Source organism: Panthera onca, chromosome B4 (assembly GCF_046562875.1).
Source record: "Panthera onca isolate mPanOnc1 chromosome B4, mPanOnc1 haplotype 2, whole genome shotgun sequence".
Classification (NCBI taxonomy): domain Eukaryota; kingdom Metazoa; phylum Chordata; class Mammalia; order Carnivora; family Felidae; genus Panthera; species Panthera onca.
This window is the reverse complement of record NC_138345.1, coordinates 30,805,976-30,826,518: the sequence shown is the minus strand read 5'-3', so window position 1 is coordinate 30,826,518 and position 20,543 is coordinate 30,805,976. Positions and strand designations below refer to the sequence as shown.

At 36.1% G+C, this 20,543-nt stretch overlaps 1 protein-coding gene across 15 annotated transcripts in view; it reads left to right on the top strand.

Annotated features, from left to right (window-relative positions):
• PARD3 (par-3 family cell polarity regulator) overlaps positions 1–20,543 on the top strand; it is a 661,972-nt gene that overhangs the window by 495,034 nt on the left and 146,395 nt on the right. For all 15 annotated transcript variants that reach the window (XM_060658990.3, XM_060658996.3, XM_060658994.3 and 12 more), the window contains one exon: positions 11,093–11,335. In XM_060658990.3, the coding sequence (XP_060514973.1) occupies positions 11,093–11,335 (243 nt within the window). The remainder of the gene's footprint in view (positions 1–11,092; positions 11,336–20,543) is intronic.

Below are 20,543 nucleotides of genomic sequence, written 5' to 3'. Positions count from 1 at the left end.
AAAATTAGCTGGTCCCATGATGTGCTATTTTGACTTCTGACTCCAAGCTCTGAACCTAGTTGCTTGCCTTTCAGAGATGCTGTTGGCCACATTTGGGCTAGCTGGGGAAATGAAGCAGAGTGATTGGTATTTGGAGCCGAGGTGTGAATTCAGTGCTTGCTGCCTCTTATTGGGTTGTCTTTCAGGTGTGCCTAGGGACAAAGCCCCCATTGGCTCATTTCCACCACAAAAAGATTAGGCTTCAAACTCCTAATAGAATATATTTAATTAAATGATCTGTGTAACTTCAGGCTCACTTAGCTTCCATTATGGTGACCAAGTGTCCGAAGTAATGTTTGGCTTTCTATTGTATTTTTGCTCCAGTGGTACCTCCACTTAGGCTTTAAAGGTTGATATTGAACAGTGTAGTGTGGGAGTTTCCCAAACAATGTTTAGCAGTAGAAAAAGGGTTCCACAATGCAAATCTCTTTGAGAAACACTTGGTTAAGCCAATTGATGCATATTTCTTTACTCCATTATATCTCAAAACTCTAATTATGTTAATGTACCTTGTGAGTTACCAAGATATGAATAGAGATTCATCATTTCCTAACTCATTTATTCACAGAACATCCCCCTTCACTTTTTGTTTTCTGTGGAATACTAACATCTCAGAATTCAGTCACTTGGGAAATACTGGCAAAGACCATTGGCTCCTGGGTCAGCCATATCCAGCTCATTCATCTAACTGACTGTGGAACTCAAGGTTGATTGTTTCCCAGAATCATGAGCAAATGTAGAACCACTGTTGGTGATCTGTCTATATTTCATGGCTTCTGTTTTGTCTACTTATGCATCTTATTTCTGTTCTGTCTTTCATTTTCCATTGTTTTCTTCCCCTCATGTTTTTACCTGTTTAAAACATATACCTTTTTAAGGTCTATATCTAATGTATTCTAATTCTAAATCTATACACAATTTGAAAGAAAAAAACATAAATTTAAGCCCGGAAAATAAAAATTTATCTGTAATAACATCACTGTTAACATACTAGACTATGCCTTTCCAATTTATTTCCTATAAAATATGTATTTCCACACATACATACTTTCAAAAAGCTAAATCTATTTTCATTTTGATTTATTTTGCATTTTTGTACATTCTTAGAAAACCATGTTAAATTTTTTTCTGGAACAAGGTCAAGTCTGTATGAACAGATGGATGGATGGGAAGGAAGGACAGAAAGAAGGAAAAAGGTCTGAAAGATGAAATCTCTGTACTATCTGGCCAGATTCCTCAACTCTGAAATATTTACTTCATATGTTATTCATTCTATTATATATATGATGCTAACTGGCTTGCATTTTGTATTACTCAGCAAGGGATACCTGTTCTGATATTCTTATCTGTATCTATGTAGTAAGTTGTTCTTGGAAGTATTTTAAAGGGGACTGAATGATTCTAGTGGAGACATGAAAAAGTTAAGTGAATTTCTTATGAAATTCTCCCAGTATGTGAAGGATATTTATAAATCTGCTAAGGAAGTGTATGGCTAGAAATGTTCCATTATTCAAAGAGATAATCCTTCTTAAAAGCTCGTGTTTCCAGTACTGGGGCCATTAAACTGTATGTGCTGCATGTGCTACACCCAGTTCTCGGTGCATCATTTTGCAACTTTGTGTGGCATTTCTGCATATGGTTCCCATTCACTGGCATTTCTTTTTTCGGTTTTACCAGTTGTTTCCAATATCTGCTTTGTGCAATTACTTGAAATTTTGATAGAAACTTTTTTTTGTGGTGTTTCTTAGTTGGTAAGATCCTTTTCAAAAGATGCAGAAGTTAACATTTAAGCTAACATTTAAAAATATTATAATGTAGTAGTAAAGTGTGTTTAAAGTGCATGGGTAAAAAGTTTGTGAAATTACAGGAGAAACAATCAATAAAGCAGTAATAGGTGTATTCCCCGTGTATCTGAAAGAGAAGAGAAATTTTTACTCATTTTGGCTTCAAACTTAGTATTCAGGCTCCCTGAATTCTGACCGTAGAACCCAGGTAACCTGGATAATCTTTGCATTTAGATCACATATTGTCATTCGAACAAAGCTTAACTTTTAAAAAGTAACCTCTTAGAAAATCTACATTTTTCTATCCTGTAGCAGAATTTTCCATATTTTCTCTGACCTCTTCAGTCCTTCAGAAAAATCACCTCTAATCACTGAAATTAGTTTCATCAGACATTTTTTAGAAAAATTTATTGTTGCAGGTGAACAAAAATTTTAAACAGTCTATTAACTATGTGGAAGTTCACTAGTTAGACCAATATTGAGCATGTGTATGTGTGTGTGTGCGTGCATGTGTGTGTTTGGAATGGATTTTGTTGAGAGAACATAACTGGAGTAGGAAAAAGCAGTTTTGTATTTGATGAGAACCGTCTTAGATGTATTTGGCATTGCAGCATCTGTTTGAGTTGGAAATAACTGTAGGTGCTTTGTTACTCATAGTCAGAACATAATGTGAGTGGATGAGTATCTGTAAGACTGTGTGTGTTTTGGTTTGTGAAAAATTATTCTAGTGTTTCATTAGTCAGCATAAAGAGAAGTTTTTGTCATTTCACAATATGTTACACATACCATATGATGGTCTAAATTTTGTGTTATGTTGTTCTTCCTTCTCTCAGGGATCCCTTACCTTTGTTAAGAGGGAGAAAAGATTTAAGTCTGTTAACATTACAAAATTGATATAAGGCAATACAACCAATGTGAAAATAGCTAACTGCAGAGCTTTGGGAAGGTAATAGGTTGACAGGCTAGAGTTAATAATGAACACTCTCCATAGATGGTAATTTGGAGTCTAGATCTAGTTCTTAAGAACTTAGGTATTTAGCAAAGTGGAGAAATTCTACACCCATATGTAGGCACAGGGGCTCATAGGAAGGAGGTGTTCTTCTAACTCCTTAGATTCTGTGGTTTTGTGTTAGTCATTTGTGGTATCTCTGTGAATGCTTTTTTTTTTTAATATCTTTTTCAACTTTTAGCCATATGTATATACATATATATATGTGTGTGTATGTATATATGTATATATGTATATATTCAAATATATACATATATGTATATATTCAAATATGCACTTATATTCATATATACATATATATGTTTATTTTAGAGAGAGAGAGAGAGAGAGCATGAGCAGGGGAGAGGGGCAGGGGGAGAGAGAGAGAGAATCTAAAGCAGGCTCTGCTCTCAGCACAAAGCTGGATGTGGTGCTCAATCCCATGACTGTGAGCCAAAACCAAGAGTTGGATGCTCAACCAATTGAGTAACCCAGGCGAACCACCATTTAATATTTTAAAACTGATATCGTTTCACTTTTAGTATTAAGGGATGAAGCTTAACTTTTCCCCACCTATTGTATGATTCTACTGTGGATTTGTACAACTTGCCATTTTCCCTTGAACAGGAAATTACCTTCAAAACGGTCCTAGTCATGAATTTTTTTTTTTCGGGACCCATTTAGAATATGGAAGTCTTTTCGTCTCAATTATCTTTTACCTCAATATTACCAAGAGATAAAATCCCACTTAAAATGATGGCTGTTTTCAAAGTAAGAAATTTAGTGGAATATTGTCCCTCTCTTCGGAGTTTGGCATTGATGCCAAATTGGAAGCTTCTGTATTGGGAGGAGCCAGTTGTGGGATTTATGTAGCAGGGTTGCCTGATGGATTGAGGAGTTGAGCCACAGTATTTCTGAAGTGTTCCATCTGATGAGGTGTTTTAAGGGGCAAATACAGCATTCATTCAGTTGACCACAAGCTACTATTAAACTGAACCATTGCTTCCAGTTATATTGTAGTTTAAATTTCATTCTGCCATGCATTTAGGTTTTATTTGATGAATGTCTGTAATAATGATTTTCAGAGAGAGGAAATACTGTGAGGAAAAGATCTTTGTTCCCAGAATGAGGCTTCTGGATGGCAGGCCAATAAGTTGGGGATAAAATGTTTCCCAAAAGAGTTGATTGCAAGGTTTTAAACATTGTTTTGAAGATACTTAACAACTATCTGATATGTAGCAATGCAACATTCATTTTAATGTTTTTTTGGAAACTAATATTAGTATATTTTATCTTCTGCAGACATTTACAGCATTTTTATTAACATTATTAAAGGTCAATTTCTATTTCTTGGAGTGTTCTAAAAAATGCACCATGGTTGTTCCATGTATCGAAGTTTTGTTACATTGGAGGTGACGTATTTAGGATTTAAGTAGACCATTGATTTCCATCCTGAGGAGTTGGTCACTCGGTAGTGATTCTCATGCCTGTACCTTTTCTGGATATATGAAGACCATACTTCATAGTCATAAAACAGTTATTTTCATCTTACTCTACTGCAATTAGTGCTAAAAGCCATTTATTGTAAAAGCAAAAAATCCTAATGAATAGAAATGTTACAAGAACAGAAGTCTTGTGTGTCTTCATCATGCATCATCCATTTTAATTAGAGAAAAAGGTGGTGAACACTGTGACAAGAGTCTAGAATTAAAATCATTAATTGATGTCAAGCTGAAGAGAGACTGTTAGCATGAATTTAGTGACAGCAGGAAAGAAATTAACCTTATTACTTTATTTAGTATATTACATTATTTTGTGTATTGTTTTCTACACAGGTTCAAGGCAATTTCATTATCATAGTGCAAGATAATTTTTTTTTTTTTTTACCAAAAGGGTGAGAATATTTATGTTCAAACATAACAGACTGATATGATAAATTCTTCACTTGTTAAAAGTCTTACAAAGTTTTAAAAGTTTTGTTTTTGTTTATATTTCAAGAGCAGGAAAATAGTGCACGATGATGTTGCCCATCAACATCAGTCACTACGGTTGTCTGCTCTCAGAATAGTTCTCTTGTATAACTATGAAGGACTATCTGAAACGCTTACAGCAATAGACATTTATTTCTTTGGCTAAGTTTTGGGCTAATTAGTTACTTCTGTGATTGCTGAAGTTTGGCCCAAGATAAATAGGAGGGATAATGCTAAACAACAACCTGACTGTTCAGAAAAACGAATGGCTCTCACATCTTAGAGATAATTTGTGACCTGAGGGTCATGATAAAAGAATAGAAGAGGTGTCCTTTCATAGCACTGACCATCTGGAACTATTAAAGGCTGAACTGCAGTATAATCACTGTCTTTTTTTTTTTAAGTTTCCTTAAGAAACTATATTATTTTCATTAAGATGCCAAAGATATTTTCTCCCCTGATCCAAATATTTCTTTTCTAATATAAATCTCTCAAGAAATAATGAAAATATATTACATGTAAATATAACATGGTTGCGTTCCAAAGTCCCATTTCTCACTTTACAATAAACAAGACATTCAAGTATAAGAGTATATAATAAAGAAAATCATTTGTTAATTTGACTGTGAATTGTCACTACAATTCACAAACCATAGTGTGTTCCTGGTTTTAAAAATCTACTTTTCAGTGCCATTTGCACAGCAGCAGGCTTCATTAGCAATGATTCCTAGAATGAACTTGAAAATGCACGTTAGTCCAAGCTGGTAACCAGATTCTTTAGCCTGCTGTGGCACTAGCCCCACTTCCTGAGCCACAGGTATGCTGCAGTTTCATTCTGAGGTTTCCGTCACAGCTTTTGTGGCTTGGGGATAAATTCATTGGTGACGACAAGATAAACAATAAAAATATTAAGTTCATATGTTATTGGAGCTTAGACAAAAATTAATGCCTTTAGACGGTGCTATAGACGTGACTATGTTTATTGGATTCAATGATTAGTGGCAACTAGTAATAATGTACAAATTTGGGTAAAAGAAAGCAAATGGGACTGGGCTTTATGAATAGTACCGTATGCTACTGTTGAGCCCTTCTGAGCAATTGACTTGATAGAAATTGAGTCCCAAAATGAAGATTAGTTTCTGTGTAATTTGGAACAAAAGAGCATTCAATTCCAGGGCCCATCAATAATATATTGAAACAATTGTGCAAGAAGTTTGGGGAGATTATTTAGGTTTTGTGCTTCCCTTGAGAAGAGAATGTTCACATTCTCTTTTTCTGGTGGCTTCTTCTGTTAACAGGGCTGCATTTTCTAACATAAGTAAACTGGATTTTCTTCACTTTCCGTGGACTGAAGTTCAGCTACCATAGGGTTCACTCATTTATAAACCAATCCATTACTGTCTTTGATTTTAGGGGGTTCTCCTAAAATATGGAGAGTTTGGCTTTATATCTATGGTAGCCCTCCAAATTTCTACAGGTTCCCAAACTTCAAGACTTATGTGAATGCCCAGTCATCCTGGATATTACCTGTAGTTAGGTGATTGTCTGATGGTATCACATATAGTAGTAAAGTGGATTGTCAGATAAGTGATCATAAATGAGCTTCAAATAATATCCCATTGAATTGAAGAAAGAAGTAATTTCTCCCTTCTGTAGTTTTTCCTGCCTGAATACAGAGTCAAAAAGACAGTATGATGCAAAGAATAAAATTATCTCTGAACTTATATGAACTTTTCATCATGAATATCTAATATTTAGTAGTAATCAGCCTTTATAATAACATCCTTGACTGTTATAATCACTCCTAAATGAATAAGTAGACTAGACTATAATAAGAATTCTAGTATAAATTTAGCTAAATTTGACATTAGAATTTGACTTACTATTTCTCCTATGGGTATTATGTCTGTGGAACTTTTATTTATTAGAATCTAGGACCCTTCCTGATTAAAAAAAAAAATTAACTTTTCAGTAGTCTCTTATAAATTAAGTTATTGGTTTTCACCTCATGAAATAAGGTCCTTCTAGGGAGGTTTTGGGAAAATGTGAAGCGTTTTTGCTTGCCTCCATGTCTGAGGACACTGCTTGATGACATTCAGCGATAAGCAGTTGTGCAAGAAGTTGTGCACAATAACAAATTATCCTTTCTCAAATGTCACTGGACCCCTGTTGAGGAGCACTAAGCTAGGTGAATTTAAGTACTTCCATTTCATAGCCTGGAAATAAAAGAAATTAGAAAAAAATGACCTAGCAGTTCCAAAATTCAGATAAACAAGACTGGCATAATGGTGATAGCCTTGATGTAAGAAGAAAACAAGGGAGAAAAATGCAAATTTTGCTTGCAATGCTGTGTGACAACTTTCTGGGTTTTTAAAAACTTTTTATTTTGGATTAATTTTTGATTGACAGGAAGTTGCAAAGATGGTACAAAGAAGTCTTGTGTAGCCTTTATCCAGTTACCCTAAACTGTTACATCATACATGCCTATAGTAAAATATCTAAACCAGGAAACTGGCATTGGTGCCATGTGTATACATAGTTCTGTGTCATGTAATCACATGTGTGGTTCATGTAACCACCAATGCAATTAAGAAACAACTGTTCCATTGCAAAGATCTTCCTCGTGCTAATCTGTTATGGTCACACCCACCCCCCTGCTCTCACCGTTGCTAAACCCCACCGTGATCACCATCACCCCATTGTGTTCTGTTCACCATGTCTATAATTTTGTCATTTTGAGAATGCTATATAAATGAATTCTTATAACATGTGACCTTTGAGATTGACTTTTTTTTCCCACATAGTTTAATAATGCCCCTGAGATTAATTCCAGTTGCTGTGTATATTAATAGTCTGTTCATTTGTATTGCTGTGTGGTACTCTTTGATAAGGATATACTTTGGTTCGCTTGACCATTCACTTATTGTTGCATATTTTGGTTATTTCCTGTTTTCGAATATTAGAAACAAAGTGTCTATGAACAATTGTGTACAGGTCTTTGCATGGACTTAAGTTTCTATTTCTTTGGGATAAATGCCCAGAAGTGCAATTGCTGAATGGGATGGTAAGTGCATGTCTAGTTTTGTGAGAACCTGGAGACTGTTTTCCAGCTGATGGTACCATTTTACATTTCTACCAGTAATGTATGTTAGATGCAGTTTCCTTGCATCCTTGCTAGCATTTGATATTCTCACTTTTTTAGCTGATCTGATAGGTGTGTAGTGGTAGCTCATTTTGGTCTTAATTTGCATTTCCCTAATGGCTGCTGTTGTTGAACATTTTTATCTGCTTATTTGTTATCAGTATATACTTTTCAGAGAAATAAATTGCTTCTTGTCTTTTGCCCTTCTAATTGGATTGTTGTTCTCATTGTTGAGTGTTAGGTATTCCCTGTATATTCTGGACATGACTTCTTTGTCAAATATGTGGTTTACAAATATTTTCTCTTGGTCTGTACTTGACTTTTCATTGTCCTATTAGAGCCTTTCAGAGAGGAAATGCTTTTAGTTTTGGTGACGTTGAATTTATTTGTCTTTTCTTTTATGGATGATGCTTTTAGTATTCCTAAGAATTATTCTGCAAGTGTTAGGTCCTGACAATTTTCTTCTAAAGTATTAAAGTATTACATTTTTACATTTAAATTTATAATCCATTTTGGGTTATTTTGTATAACGTACGATGTTTAAATCCAGGGTGCTTTGTTTTTTGTTTTGTTTTGTTTTTGTTTTTGCATAAGAATATTTAATTGTTCCAGCACTATTTATTGAAAAGAATGCTTTATTCTATTGAATTGATTTTGCACAATTAAAAGAAATTAGTTGGCCATACTTGGCTATTTCTGGATTCTTATTCTGTTCCTCTGATCTGTGTATCTGTCCCTCCACAGATACCACATAGACTTGATTACCATGGCTGTATTCCATCTCAAAATCAGGAAGTGTGATTTTTCCCAGTTTATTATTATTTTTTTTTTTTTTACAATTGTTTAGCTACTCTATCCTTTTTCTTTCTATATAAATTTGAAAATAATCTTGTCTATATCTGCAAGAATCTTCCTGGGGTTTTTATAGGAATTATATTAAGCCTGGATTTCAACTTGGAGAGAATTGACTTCTTTACTATGTTGAGTCTTTGATTCATGATCACAGTAAATCTCTCCATGTTTTAGATTTTCTTTGATATTTTTCATCAACATTGTATAGTTTTCAGCATACAAGTTGTACGCATGTTTTGTTAGATTTATCTATATATGTTTATACATATCTATAAACCAACCTTTAGTTTATCTGTGTATCTGTATATTTATGTATATATTCCATTTTTTAGTGCTTGTAAATGACATCATATTCTTAATTTCAGCACCCATGTTCATTGACAGCATATAGAAATACAATGGATTTTTGTGTATTAATGATGTATCTTGTTACTTTGCTGAACTCGATCTTTAGTTCTAGGAAACTTTGAGATTTCTTGGGGTTTTCTGTGTATGTAGACCTGCAAATATATCATTATGTCATCCACAATTATTTCTTTTTTCCCAATCTGTGTACCACCCATTTCTTTTTCTAGGCTGATTGCACTGTCTAGAATTTCCAGCACTATGAGGGAGCAGACATCCCTACCCTTTTCTTCGTCTTAAGATTCAGTTTTTGGGGCTCCCAGGTGGCTCAGTTGGTTAAGAATCTGACTTGGGCTCAGGTCATGGTCTCGTGGTTCATGGGTTCTAGTCCTGTGTTGGGCTCTGTGCTGACAGCTCAGAGCCTGGAGCCTGCCTTGGATTCTGGGTCTCCCTCTCTCTCTACCCCTCCCCCACTCATGTTCTGTCTCTCTCTCTCTCTCAAAAAAAGAAACATTATAAAATATTTAAAATAAAAAAAAGATTCAGTTTTTCTCCATGATGTATAATGTATGATGTTACTAATAGGTTTTGTAGATGCTCTTTATCAAGTTTAGGAAGTTAGTTATGCTCTATTTATTACTAGTTTTTTTAGAGCTTCTGTCATGTTGGGTATTGAATTTTTTCAGATGCTTTTTCTGCATCAATTCATATGATCATGTGATTTTCTTCTTTAGCCTGTTAATAGGTTGGATTACACTGATTGATTTTTGAGTGTTGGACCAGCCTTGAATTACTACAATAAACATCACTTGGTCATGTTATATAATCTTTTTTACATAGTGCTAAATTCTACTTGGTAATATTTTGCAAAAGATTTTTAATTCTATATTCATGAGGGATATTGGTCCATAGTTTGTTTGTTTTTTAATTTTTTTATGCTTTCTGTGGCTTTTGTATCTTTTCTGTATTATTTTGTATATATATTTATGTCATTTATGCTAGCAGTGGTCTGCATCAGATATGATAAAAACAAATAACTTTGTCATGAAATGTTAAGCACAGTCTAAAATATTACTTTATATAAATAAGACTTCACTTTTAAGTATACATTTAAATTTGTAAATATTTAATAGAAATGCTTTTCCCAACAAAAATCATTAAAATTCTATTGAAAGTAGTTTAATTATTTTTAGATAGCTGAAATCAACCTAGGATATAAATTATATCAGTATATTATAGGTTGAAAAGGCCTTTCTACCAAGTAGCTCAATAAAATCTTAGGAAATATTTAAACAATCTTCAGTAAAAGTGGTTATTTATGATCTGTTTCTTAGTTATAACACACTCAAGATTTATTTTAGAATTTGATTGGATGCATGCCTTCTTGTCCTTAATCTCAGGATTTACCAATTCTGTATACATCACATAAAATCAAAGCTGGTGTTATTAAACAGATCTTCTTTTGCCATTAATAGAGAAATTATGGGTGTGGATTATGTTTAGGCTTTGTAATACGTTGAATGTGTATGGTATATTTATAATGAGTAAGATGTATACATTATGCACTCACACATAAATATATAAATATATAGCATGTGTGTGAGTGTGTAACTTTAAGAAAAATCACTTCTTGCCTTAAAAAAATTCATGAGTAAGACCCAAGTGGGTGCCTAAAAACTATCTGTTACTGGCGAATTTCTTAAACTAATTAATAAGTGACAATTTAAATGAAGTTGTAAACCATGACTATGCCTTACTGACGTGAACAAAAGCTATCTGAAGTGATTATTTCAGAGCATGCATGACGTTACCTTGACAATCCAAAATGTATATAACATTGTTTATACCATCAATCTTCTTATAGCTGCATGAAATAAAATATATTTTATGACCTATTTTGATGAATATTTCTGTATATACAGTTCTTAGAAAAGACAGTTTCTCTTGTTTCAACTTGGTTCTAATTTTACAGGATTCAAGCCAAAACTCGTGAATTTAGAGAGCGACAAGCTCGAGAGCGTGACTATGCTGAAATCCAAGATTTTCATCGGACATTGGGTTGTACTGATGAGTTGCTGTATGGGGGAATGTCTTCCTACGAAGGCTCGGTGGCTCTCAACACCAGACCCCAGAGCCCAAGAGAAGGGCATATGATGGATACTCTGTATGCCCAAGTGAAGAAGCCACGGAATTCCAAACCTTCGTCTGTAGACAGGTAGGCTGCAGGAGCAATCAAGGTATTGCTTCCAAATCAACTTTTATATAGTTTTTGACAAGGGAGTAGATTGTTCATCAATTCTCAAACCACGGCTGCCTTTTATTAATGGCCTTTAGAAAGCCGTTGTGTCTAAAAGTATTGAGTTTACACAAATCAAAGCCTAATGGAAAGAGGAGCAGAGGTTTTGACAGCTTTTCTAATGATTCCAACATATTTCATCTTGTTCTTAAAATGGTCTCAGACTGGAGAACTAACCTTTACTTTGTAATTCTGAATTTCCTTTTGTTGCTAACAGCACCTCTAGTTATGGTAATTAAACAGATGGGGAATGCCGTGATTTGTTTGACTTATGATTTAAAGGACCTATTTTTTTTTTTTTTGGTAACATGATTTTCTATTATGAAAGAATTAGTGAATGAGATGTTTAATATAGTCAGTCTTCAAATTGCTTGTTAATAGCCGCAGACCATAGGTGTGATTATGTATATTAGTATAGCACAAAGGAATGAAATGTTGACTTTCAATTAACGGCTACATATTTATTTCAGAATTTAACTGACTATATTTTTATTAATGGCTATATATTATTTCAAATTCTGAAACATTTAAAAAACCTATTTTTCTGCCTCTCCGTTTGTATAGTCAAACACCTTATAAAGTTTAGTTCATGAAGAAAATAATTATCATTCATTTTTAACTGAAACATATGCCTGTTATTGTCATAAACAATAGCTAATCTCATCATGCATTATAATAGTTTCTTATAATCATTGCTTTCCAGGGGAGCTAGGCTTTGAAAATTCAAAATAGGTTTCACTTAAAAGGTGTGGTTCTCAAGAGTTAGCCTGCATCAGAACGACCTGGAGGGCTTCTTCAAACACAGATTGCTTAACCCTTCCCCAGACTTTTGATTCAGTAGACCTGGAATGGAGTAGTGCCTAAAATTTGCATTTCTACAAAGTTTTCTGGTCCGATGCTGTGCCGCTGGTCTCTGGTACTGCACTTTACAGACCTCTGCAAAACTGCAGAGGATTTGGAATTATTTCATCTGTAGCACACACATGTTATCTTGCTGCTACATTTTGCAAGCAGCCTATGTTTTAGTTATTTACTTCCAGCTATTTTTAATAGAGGTTTGCAAACATAACAGGTAAGCTTCCGGCAAACCCAGAAGGAAGCATTTTAAAGAGTAGCAAAAGGGGAAGCAGACGTTAAGGTAAAACTCTATCTAGTCAGATTATTTTTGTTTTCTTTCTTTCTTTCTTTCTTTCTTTCTTTCTTTCTTTCTTCTCTCTCTTTCTTTCTTTTGGCTGGATTTTAGGTTTTCTTCATTGTTTTATGAAAATCTATTTGATGTTGACCCTGATGAGTAAGTAATATAAGTTAACATAGAAGGTTATGGTTTATTTAAACCACATTGGTGTGGTCGCTTTGAAGATTCAAAGTGCTTGTTAACTAACATTGATGTGTCAAGACTCGAAGAATAAGTTCATTATCAGTAACAGTAACATTTTCTTAAGAAATCTCTTACTTGTTTTTTGCTGTACTTGTAAAAGCTGTGTGTAAAAGGTCAGATCACACTTGAAGGCCATGAATGTCCCATCGAGTGTGTTTTCTTGGGAGAAAGGGCAGCAGAAACACTGGCATTGCTTATTGGTAACTTTCGAAAGAACTGAAAGAAAATTAATGTTGTATTGATCATTGATAAAAATATGAATCATTCCCAACAGCTTCTGCATCTAGTTTAAAAATCTGGTAAAGTAGGGGATGTTCTTATAGTGGTTTGTTCACATGGCTTTGGAGTCCCACCTGCCATGGAAGATGGGAGTCAGGAGGGATCTCTCCAGTCCCTGAGGGCCGGAAGCGATTGTTTAAATCCCAGTCTGAAACCCAGTGCCCTGCAAGAGTCTAAATCTCCCCTGAAGATGTCTGCAAATTTTCAAAAGGGCTTATGTGCTCAGAGCACCATTTGCTACTGTGCTTCAGCATCCCGGCCTGTGGTCTCGGCTCTGCACCGTGCTGACCCCACACTAAAACTCAGCCTCCTCACTAATTTCCATCAAAAAGCCACTGGGAGACACCTGGGTGGCTCATTTGGTTAAGTGTCCAACTCTTGTTTTCCGCTCAGGTCATGATCTCAAGATTCATGAGTTTGAGCCCTGCATAGGGCTTCATGCTGACAGCACAGAACCTGCTTAGGATTTTCTCTCTCTCCCTCTCTCTCTGCGCCTTCCCCACTGATACACACATTCTCACTTTCTCTCTCAAAATAACTAAATAAACTTAAAAAAACAAAAACAAAAAGCCTCTTGGCAAAACATTTCAGAGGAGGCTTTGTCTTGGGGATGAGTCAGACCAGACAGTGAACAGTTCAGAAATCACATCATAGACATCACTATATTCAAAAGCCCCTCTCGGCCTCACTCATGCATGGCCTTGACAGCTGTGTACCACTGGGGACCTTAAGTTCTATGCATCTGTGCCCCCAAATGGTGATTGGACTAGAGGATTTCTAAGGCACTGCCAACTCAGGAGAGATATACTTATTTTTTTCTTTAAAAAGGATCACAGAAACTTTTTAGTTTTCTGCAATTCTTATTTTTGCAGAGGACAAGATGTCCATCAAACACCATTATGAAATTATATTAGTAATACAAGAACTTGGGACTTACTGCACCTGTAAAGTACATCTTTACCAACCAGTCACAGAATATGAATTTGGCTTGGAAATAGTGGTATCACCTCCATTGTCTTTTTCTGTCAGAAATAAAGTGGTTTAAAAGTGTTTCCCAGACTTGAGTAGTATAGAGACTCTTTTTAAAGGACAATCTCTTCATTCTGCAGTACAGAATTAAATAGTTTTGATTATAATGTTACTTAAATATGTATAAAAATAAAATAGGACTAAACTCCTTCTGTTTACAGCCATTATACAACTATAAAACCAAACATCTTTACAAATTAAATACAAACAAAACAGCAAAACCATTACATTCAAATGAACAACATTAATTTAATGTGGCCAATAATGTGTTTTAAAATCTAAACTCTTGCACAAATCATTAATACGGTCGTGGCTGCTCCATGGCAGGTTCATTTGGGTTTGCTTGTCTACCCCCACAAGCCCAGGGCTGACTCCATTCCCCTGTCTCTTTTCTCAGCAAAATTTCTGCAGTTCTTACGTGTGTGTGTACCCAGCTACCTTTGGCCTGTATGGTGCATCATTGAATCAATTACGCCTGAAGTCCAACCTTCTTTTAAGTATCAGTAATTTGAGACAGTGAAAAAACCATCTCTTGGTGCCTTCACGTTTGTTGACTTAAATCCAGACAGTGAAATAATACACTTATAAGGCGATCTAGAAATGATTATATTAACTTAAAAATAATCATTTGAATGAAATCATAAAACTTGAAACTCTTCAGAGTGTATTTCCTGTACAAAGAATATAGCCAATAAAGAAACTCCCATCAGTTCACTGGATTTCACCAAAATATCCAATTGGTGAACCGGTGCAACTTTACTATTCAAATTTTTGGATTTTGTGGGAGTATAGTAGTCAGTCGACAATCTGAAGTGTAGCCTGCATGTACTTCTGGGATTTTGATTGTTTAGTAAGAAAGCAGTATTCTAAGTTTCATTGCTTAATCATTTTGTTTTGATCCTATAGTCAGAAATGTGGATCTGATAGTTCTGCATGGAAATAGCCAGGGATAATTCATTAAATGCTGTGAATTTGATGACAAAATAGGATATTTTTTCAACTTCCACATATTATTTATAAAATGCTTCTTTTACAAGGTACCTTCATACTACATCTGGGAATATTTCTATGCCTGTTTAATTTGATTCACACATGAACTATCATCTGACTATATGTGTTGGTTACAGTGTCATTTTTACTACTTTTTATGAATGCCTTTTATTAATGCCCTTTTCATATTGGATTGCTGCTAAAGAGAAGCCAACCCCCCCCCCCCTTCTCTTTTATATGAATAACAAGGCTTAAAATCACAAAAACAGTGGTGTAGTTACATTTTATCCTGATTATAACCAGGGGCCTCAAAGATTTAGCCATGTAAATGATTCATGATGCTTTATTTCTTTGGCAAGATTGTATTTCCTGTTGGTCATTGTATCTTCAGCTGGCTAGAGTACTTGAGAGTCCGATCCAGTGCTTTCTGATACATTTCTCTCCGCTGTGGAAGACATTCTACCTGCCTCACCAATACCTCTTCTTCCCCTCCTCTTTACTTAATAGAATCCCAATTTTGTTCAGGCTGGCAGTGTGCCCACATAAGAATTCAATTTCCCAGGCTCCTTTGCAGTGAAAGGTGATCATGTGACATTCTAGCAAATGAGTTCGAAGTGGATCTAAGCTGGAACTTTCTATAAAGCAGTTTTTTGTTTTTTGTTTTTTTGTTTTTTGTTTTTTTTTTTTTTTTTGGAAAAAAGTGGAGTCAACTCAGCTTTTTCCCTTTGCCATTTTCCCTTCTTCCTGCCTAGAACTTGAATGAACGCTCCAAAGTGGGGTTGATCTAACCGTCTTGAGGATGATGGCCATGTGGAGGAAGAGAGACGCAACCTGGCCCCTTGAAACACTGTTCTAGTCCTAGCATGCCCACCCTCTTTGTCACCTGTATAACTGAGCCCCTCATTTAAGTCACCCTCCATCAAGGTTCTGTTTCATGGAGCCAAATAGCATTCTGAGTCTAGTAAGTTACACACAAGAGCCCAAAGGGAATGATCACCCTTAGATCAAGGCTATCTATTGGAGAACTATCCCCTGGTCAATTCATTTCCACAGTACTTTGTGAAAATAAGTAGTGGGCAAAAGTTTCCACTGATGCTCAATTAGCTCTTCTACTTTTCATTTTATTTACCCTCTACTTAAATAAACGTTATCAATCAAATGTCTGCTGGCAGACATCCTTCTTCACTCTGATACACCATTATCTCCTGGCAACTCCTAACCTCTATCAACAATCCTACTATAAAGTAGGAGGTGGTAGAATGTAATATATAAGAGCCTGAACCAAGGGGCACACTGCCCAAGTTTGGTTCTTGTTCATCTACCATCAGCTGTATAAACTCTATGCTTCATTTTCCTCATCTGTAAAGTGGGGATAATAATGACACTTACTTTACCAGGCTTATGGAGGACTAAGTCTGTTAATGCATATAAAGCACTTAGCACTATGCCTACTCCACTGTAAGCCCTATTTAAATGTTTAATGTTGCTATTGCTTTTAGGAAATGGGCGTTTCCTCAGGAAAGCACAGCATCCCCTCCTGGTTGCAGGAACAAGCAAAGAATGACACTGAAATGAATTGACCTAGGTTTTATTCCTTATACGTAACACACATGCAAAAGTGTGTGCACGTACCTCTGCTGATACCACTTTAGTCATTGAGTAGCTTGGTCTCTAAGTATTCTCCATACATGACATCATGAACAGTTTCTCCTTAAATTAGGACTTCCTGGGTTCAGTATAAGCCATTGCTGAATGAGTCCTTCTTCAATGTAAGTACTTACAAGTGCTGGGTACTGTAAAATGGCTTATTTGAGAGTAAGGGGATAGTCCTGTAAGAATGTGATCTCTCAACTGATTTCAGCCCTTTGACAGTTTGAAGGACTTCATTTTGCGCTTTCCTGGAATTCCTTGAAGTTCTTTGTGTTCTCCTTTCATGAAATTCTTGCTGATTCCAAGCTTGCAAAGCTCCATGGAGATGTGGAGGCTTGAATTTCTAAAACCTTGTCTAAAATGTTAGCATTTTTACTTACACTAAGGTATCTTCAGGCAAGGCAGGCAGGCAGGAATCATGATCTTAAGAACTGTCACAGACTGCATTCTAGAACAGTGATTTTTCACATTTCAGCATGTATACAAACAACCTGGAATGCTTCTCACAAATGCAGTTTTGTGGCCCTCCCTTCATAGATATTTGGAGTCAGTAGGTCTGGTTGAGGGCTAAGAACCCAGATTTTCAACAAGCACCTCAGTTGACTGTAAAGCAACCGTTAGTCCATTCACCCTTTGGAAAGCACTATTTTTTTTTTTTTTATGTTTATTTATTTTTGAGAGAGAGAGACACAGTGTGAGCAGGGAAGGGGCAGAGAGAGAGACACACACACACAGAACTTGAAGCAGGCTCCAGGCTCTGAGCTGTCAGCACAGAGCCCGACATGGGTCTCGGACTCACAAACTGCGAGATCATGACCTGAGTTGAAGTTGGATGCTCAACTGACTGAGCCACCCAGGCGCCCCTAGAAAGCACTTTTCTTGAGCTAATGAAAACAAACAAATAAAACGAAATTAGAACTCTAATATAAGTTAGTATATTAAGGTCTATTAACAGTAAAGCTGTGAACTAATTTATAATTTCTGTATTGGGCACAGCTTTTTAAAAAAATGTTTATTTATTTTGAGGGAGAGCGTGCGTGCATGTGTGTGTACACATGAGCAGGGAAGGGGCAGAGAGAGAAGGAGAAAGAAAATCCCAAGCAGGGATCTCAAGACCCTGAGATCATGTCCCAAGCCAAGAGCAAGAGTTGGATGCTTAACTGACTGAGCCACCGACGCACCCCATGGGCACCACTGTATCTTGGCAATCATTCATGTCCATTGTTAACCTATGGTTAAATAGTCATTTTATTTAAAAGGTCAACTTACAGGTGTGATATTCATAAACTTTAATCAGGGTTTCTTGACACGAAAAGTTTCATGGGAGTTCAACAACTCCCATTTAAAAGTTTAGTATGCTTTGAATTCTAATAAAGAAATGATGAAATGCTGGTCAATAGTATTTTTATTTACTTGAGGACACCAGGCAATTCATACTTTTATATCCAGATGCCGGAATCTGTAGTTAAAACTCCACAGAAAGGCAGCTCTAATGGGCATTTGCTGACTGTCACCATGCAATCATTTGCCACCAAGAGTGCATTGTCCTCAAGTATAATTGAAATAAAATAGGTACTGTGCCGCTGTAAATCTAAATAGCAGGGAAATAGCAGGCTAGACTCCCCCAGCTTGTTCAGGACACCTTAATGGAAACATAAATACCATAATCATATGCTTTTTGCATGCATTTTACCACTAAAAAGAAAATGTGGATTTTAAAAGAAAAGACCTTTGTGAACTTGTTTTTTTTTCCCCCATTAAAACTGAAATCCAGTTGTGTCAAAAGGGAAGTCTGACAAACATAGAACAAAATGATTTTTCTTAGATATAGGTAGTTATTAAACACGTGCTCTTTTTAAAATGTTGGGTCACATAACAAAGTTGTATTTGCTCTTCAGAAAGTCAATACCACTTTATTTACTTACATTTACTTTGTATTATTCACCTTTGCTTTTCTTGAAATGTGAGAAAGCAGTGCTCAAAGGTGGTAAATCTTCCTGTCATCATGAGTTTTGCATGTTGGTGCCATTGCTAATTAATGTGCTCTACCGTGGCCCCTTCTCAGGGCCCGTAAGCTATCCATTTCTGACCTTGGCCAGCTCCATTCACCTCAGGAAATGTCCCAAACTTTGTTGTTCCCTTCAACATGCCTCTCCTGTCCAAAACTACCACATACCTCCATCCAAGCCCAGGCTCCTTCTCTCTCCCTGCTTGTTGTAGGTCACTCTCCTTCTTCCAGCCCCAACCCTACCCTGCAAGGAGCCTGCTCCATCAGTCCTCCTCAGCCCCTTCTTCAGCCTGTGCCTCTCCGCTCACTCTCCCACACAGTGGGCTAACATGCAGATATCTTCATCATGCTGTTAAAAAAAAAAATCCTTTTTTACCCTCTAGCTATTTTCTGCCCTATTTTTCCTCTTCACTTCTAATCCAAACTTCTTGAAAGATTAATCTAGATTTGATATAGACTGCTGTGTCTTCCTTCCCACATTTCTTTACCACATGCATTTCATGTGGTAGACAGTGCAGTCTACCCTCCCCCTCCATGATGCCCATGCCCTAATTCCTGGAACCTCTGAATGTGTTGCTCTGTACAGCAAAAAGAACATTGCAGATCTGATTGAGTTAAAGATCATAAAGTGGGGAGATTTTCCCAGATTATCCCAATGGGCTCAATAGAATCATAAGAGTTTTTATAAGTGAAAGGAGGGGGCAGGAGAGTCAGAGAGATCTGAAGATGCTGTGCTGCTGGCTTTGAAGACAGGAAGGGGCCACCAGACAAGGAAAGCAAGTGGATTCTAGGAGCTAGAAAAGGCAAGAAACAGTCTCCCCTAGAGACTCCAAAAGGAACATAACACTGCTGACACCTTGATTTTAGCCCAGTGAAACCCATCTCATTCGGACTTCTGACCTCCAGAACTACAATATATTATAGTTTCCTAATGGCCTCCTAGAGCCAATAAACACTCCTCTTCTTTCCACTTGGGATCACTCGGTGGCATTCCTGGAACTCTGTCCTCTGAGTTTCTGTGTATCGTACTACTACCTCTTGCTTCCTACTTCCTCTCTGGCTTTTTTCTTCCTTTCTGACTTCCTTCCTTTCTTTTTCTTTTCTTTTCTTTTTTTTTAGCCTTTAATTTTAATTCCAGTGTAGTTAACACAGTGTTATATTAGTTTCAGGTGTACAATATACTGATTCAACAATTCTGTACATTACATGGTGCTCATCATGATAAGTGTACTCTTAATCCCCATCAGCTGTTTCACCCATCCCCCACCCATCTCCTTGCTGGTAACCATCAGTGTATTCTCTGTACTTAAGAGAATTGGTTTTGTCTCTTGGTTTTGTCTCTTTTATCCTTTGTGTATTTTTTTTTTCTTAAATTCCACATATGAGTGAAATCACATGGTATTTGTCTTTCTCTGACTGACTTATTTAGCTCAGCATTACACACTGTAGCTACATCCATGTCATTGCAAATGGCAAGCTTTCGTTCTTTTTTATGGCTGAATAATATTCCATTTTGTATATATATCACATCTTCTTTATCCATTCATCTATTGGGCTTTTGGACTGCTTTAAAAATCTGGTTATTGTAAATAATGCTGTAATAAACTTAGGGGTGCATATATCCTTTTGAATTAACGTTTCTGTATTTTGAAGGTAAATACTCAGTAGTGCAATTACTGGATCGTAGGGTAGTTCTATTTTTAACTTTTTGAAGAACCTCCTTACAGTTTTCTAGAGTAACTGTACCAGTTTGCATTCCCACCAACAGTGTAAGAGGGTTCCCCTTTCTCCAC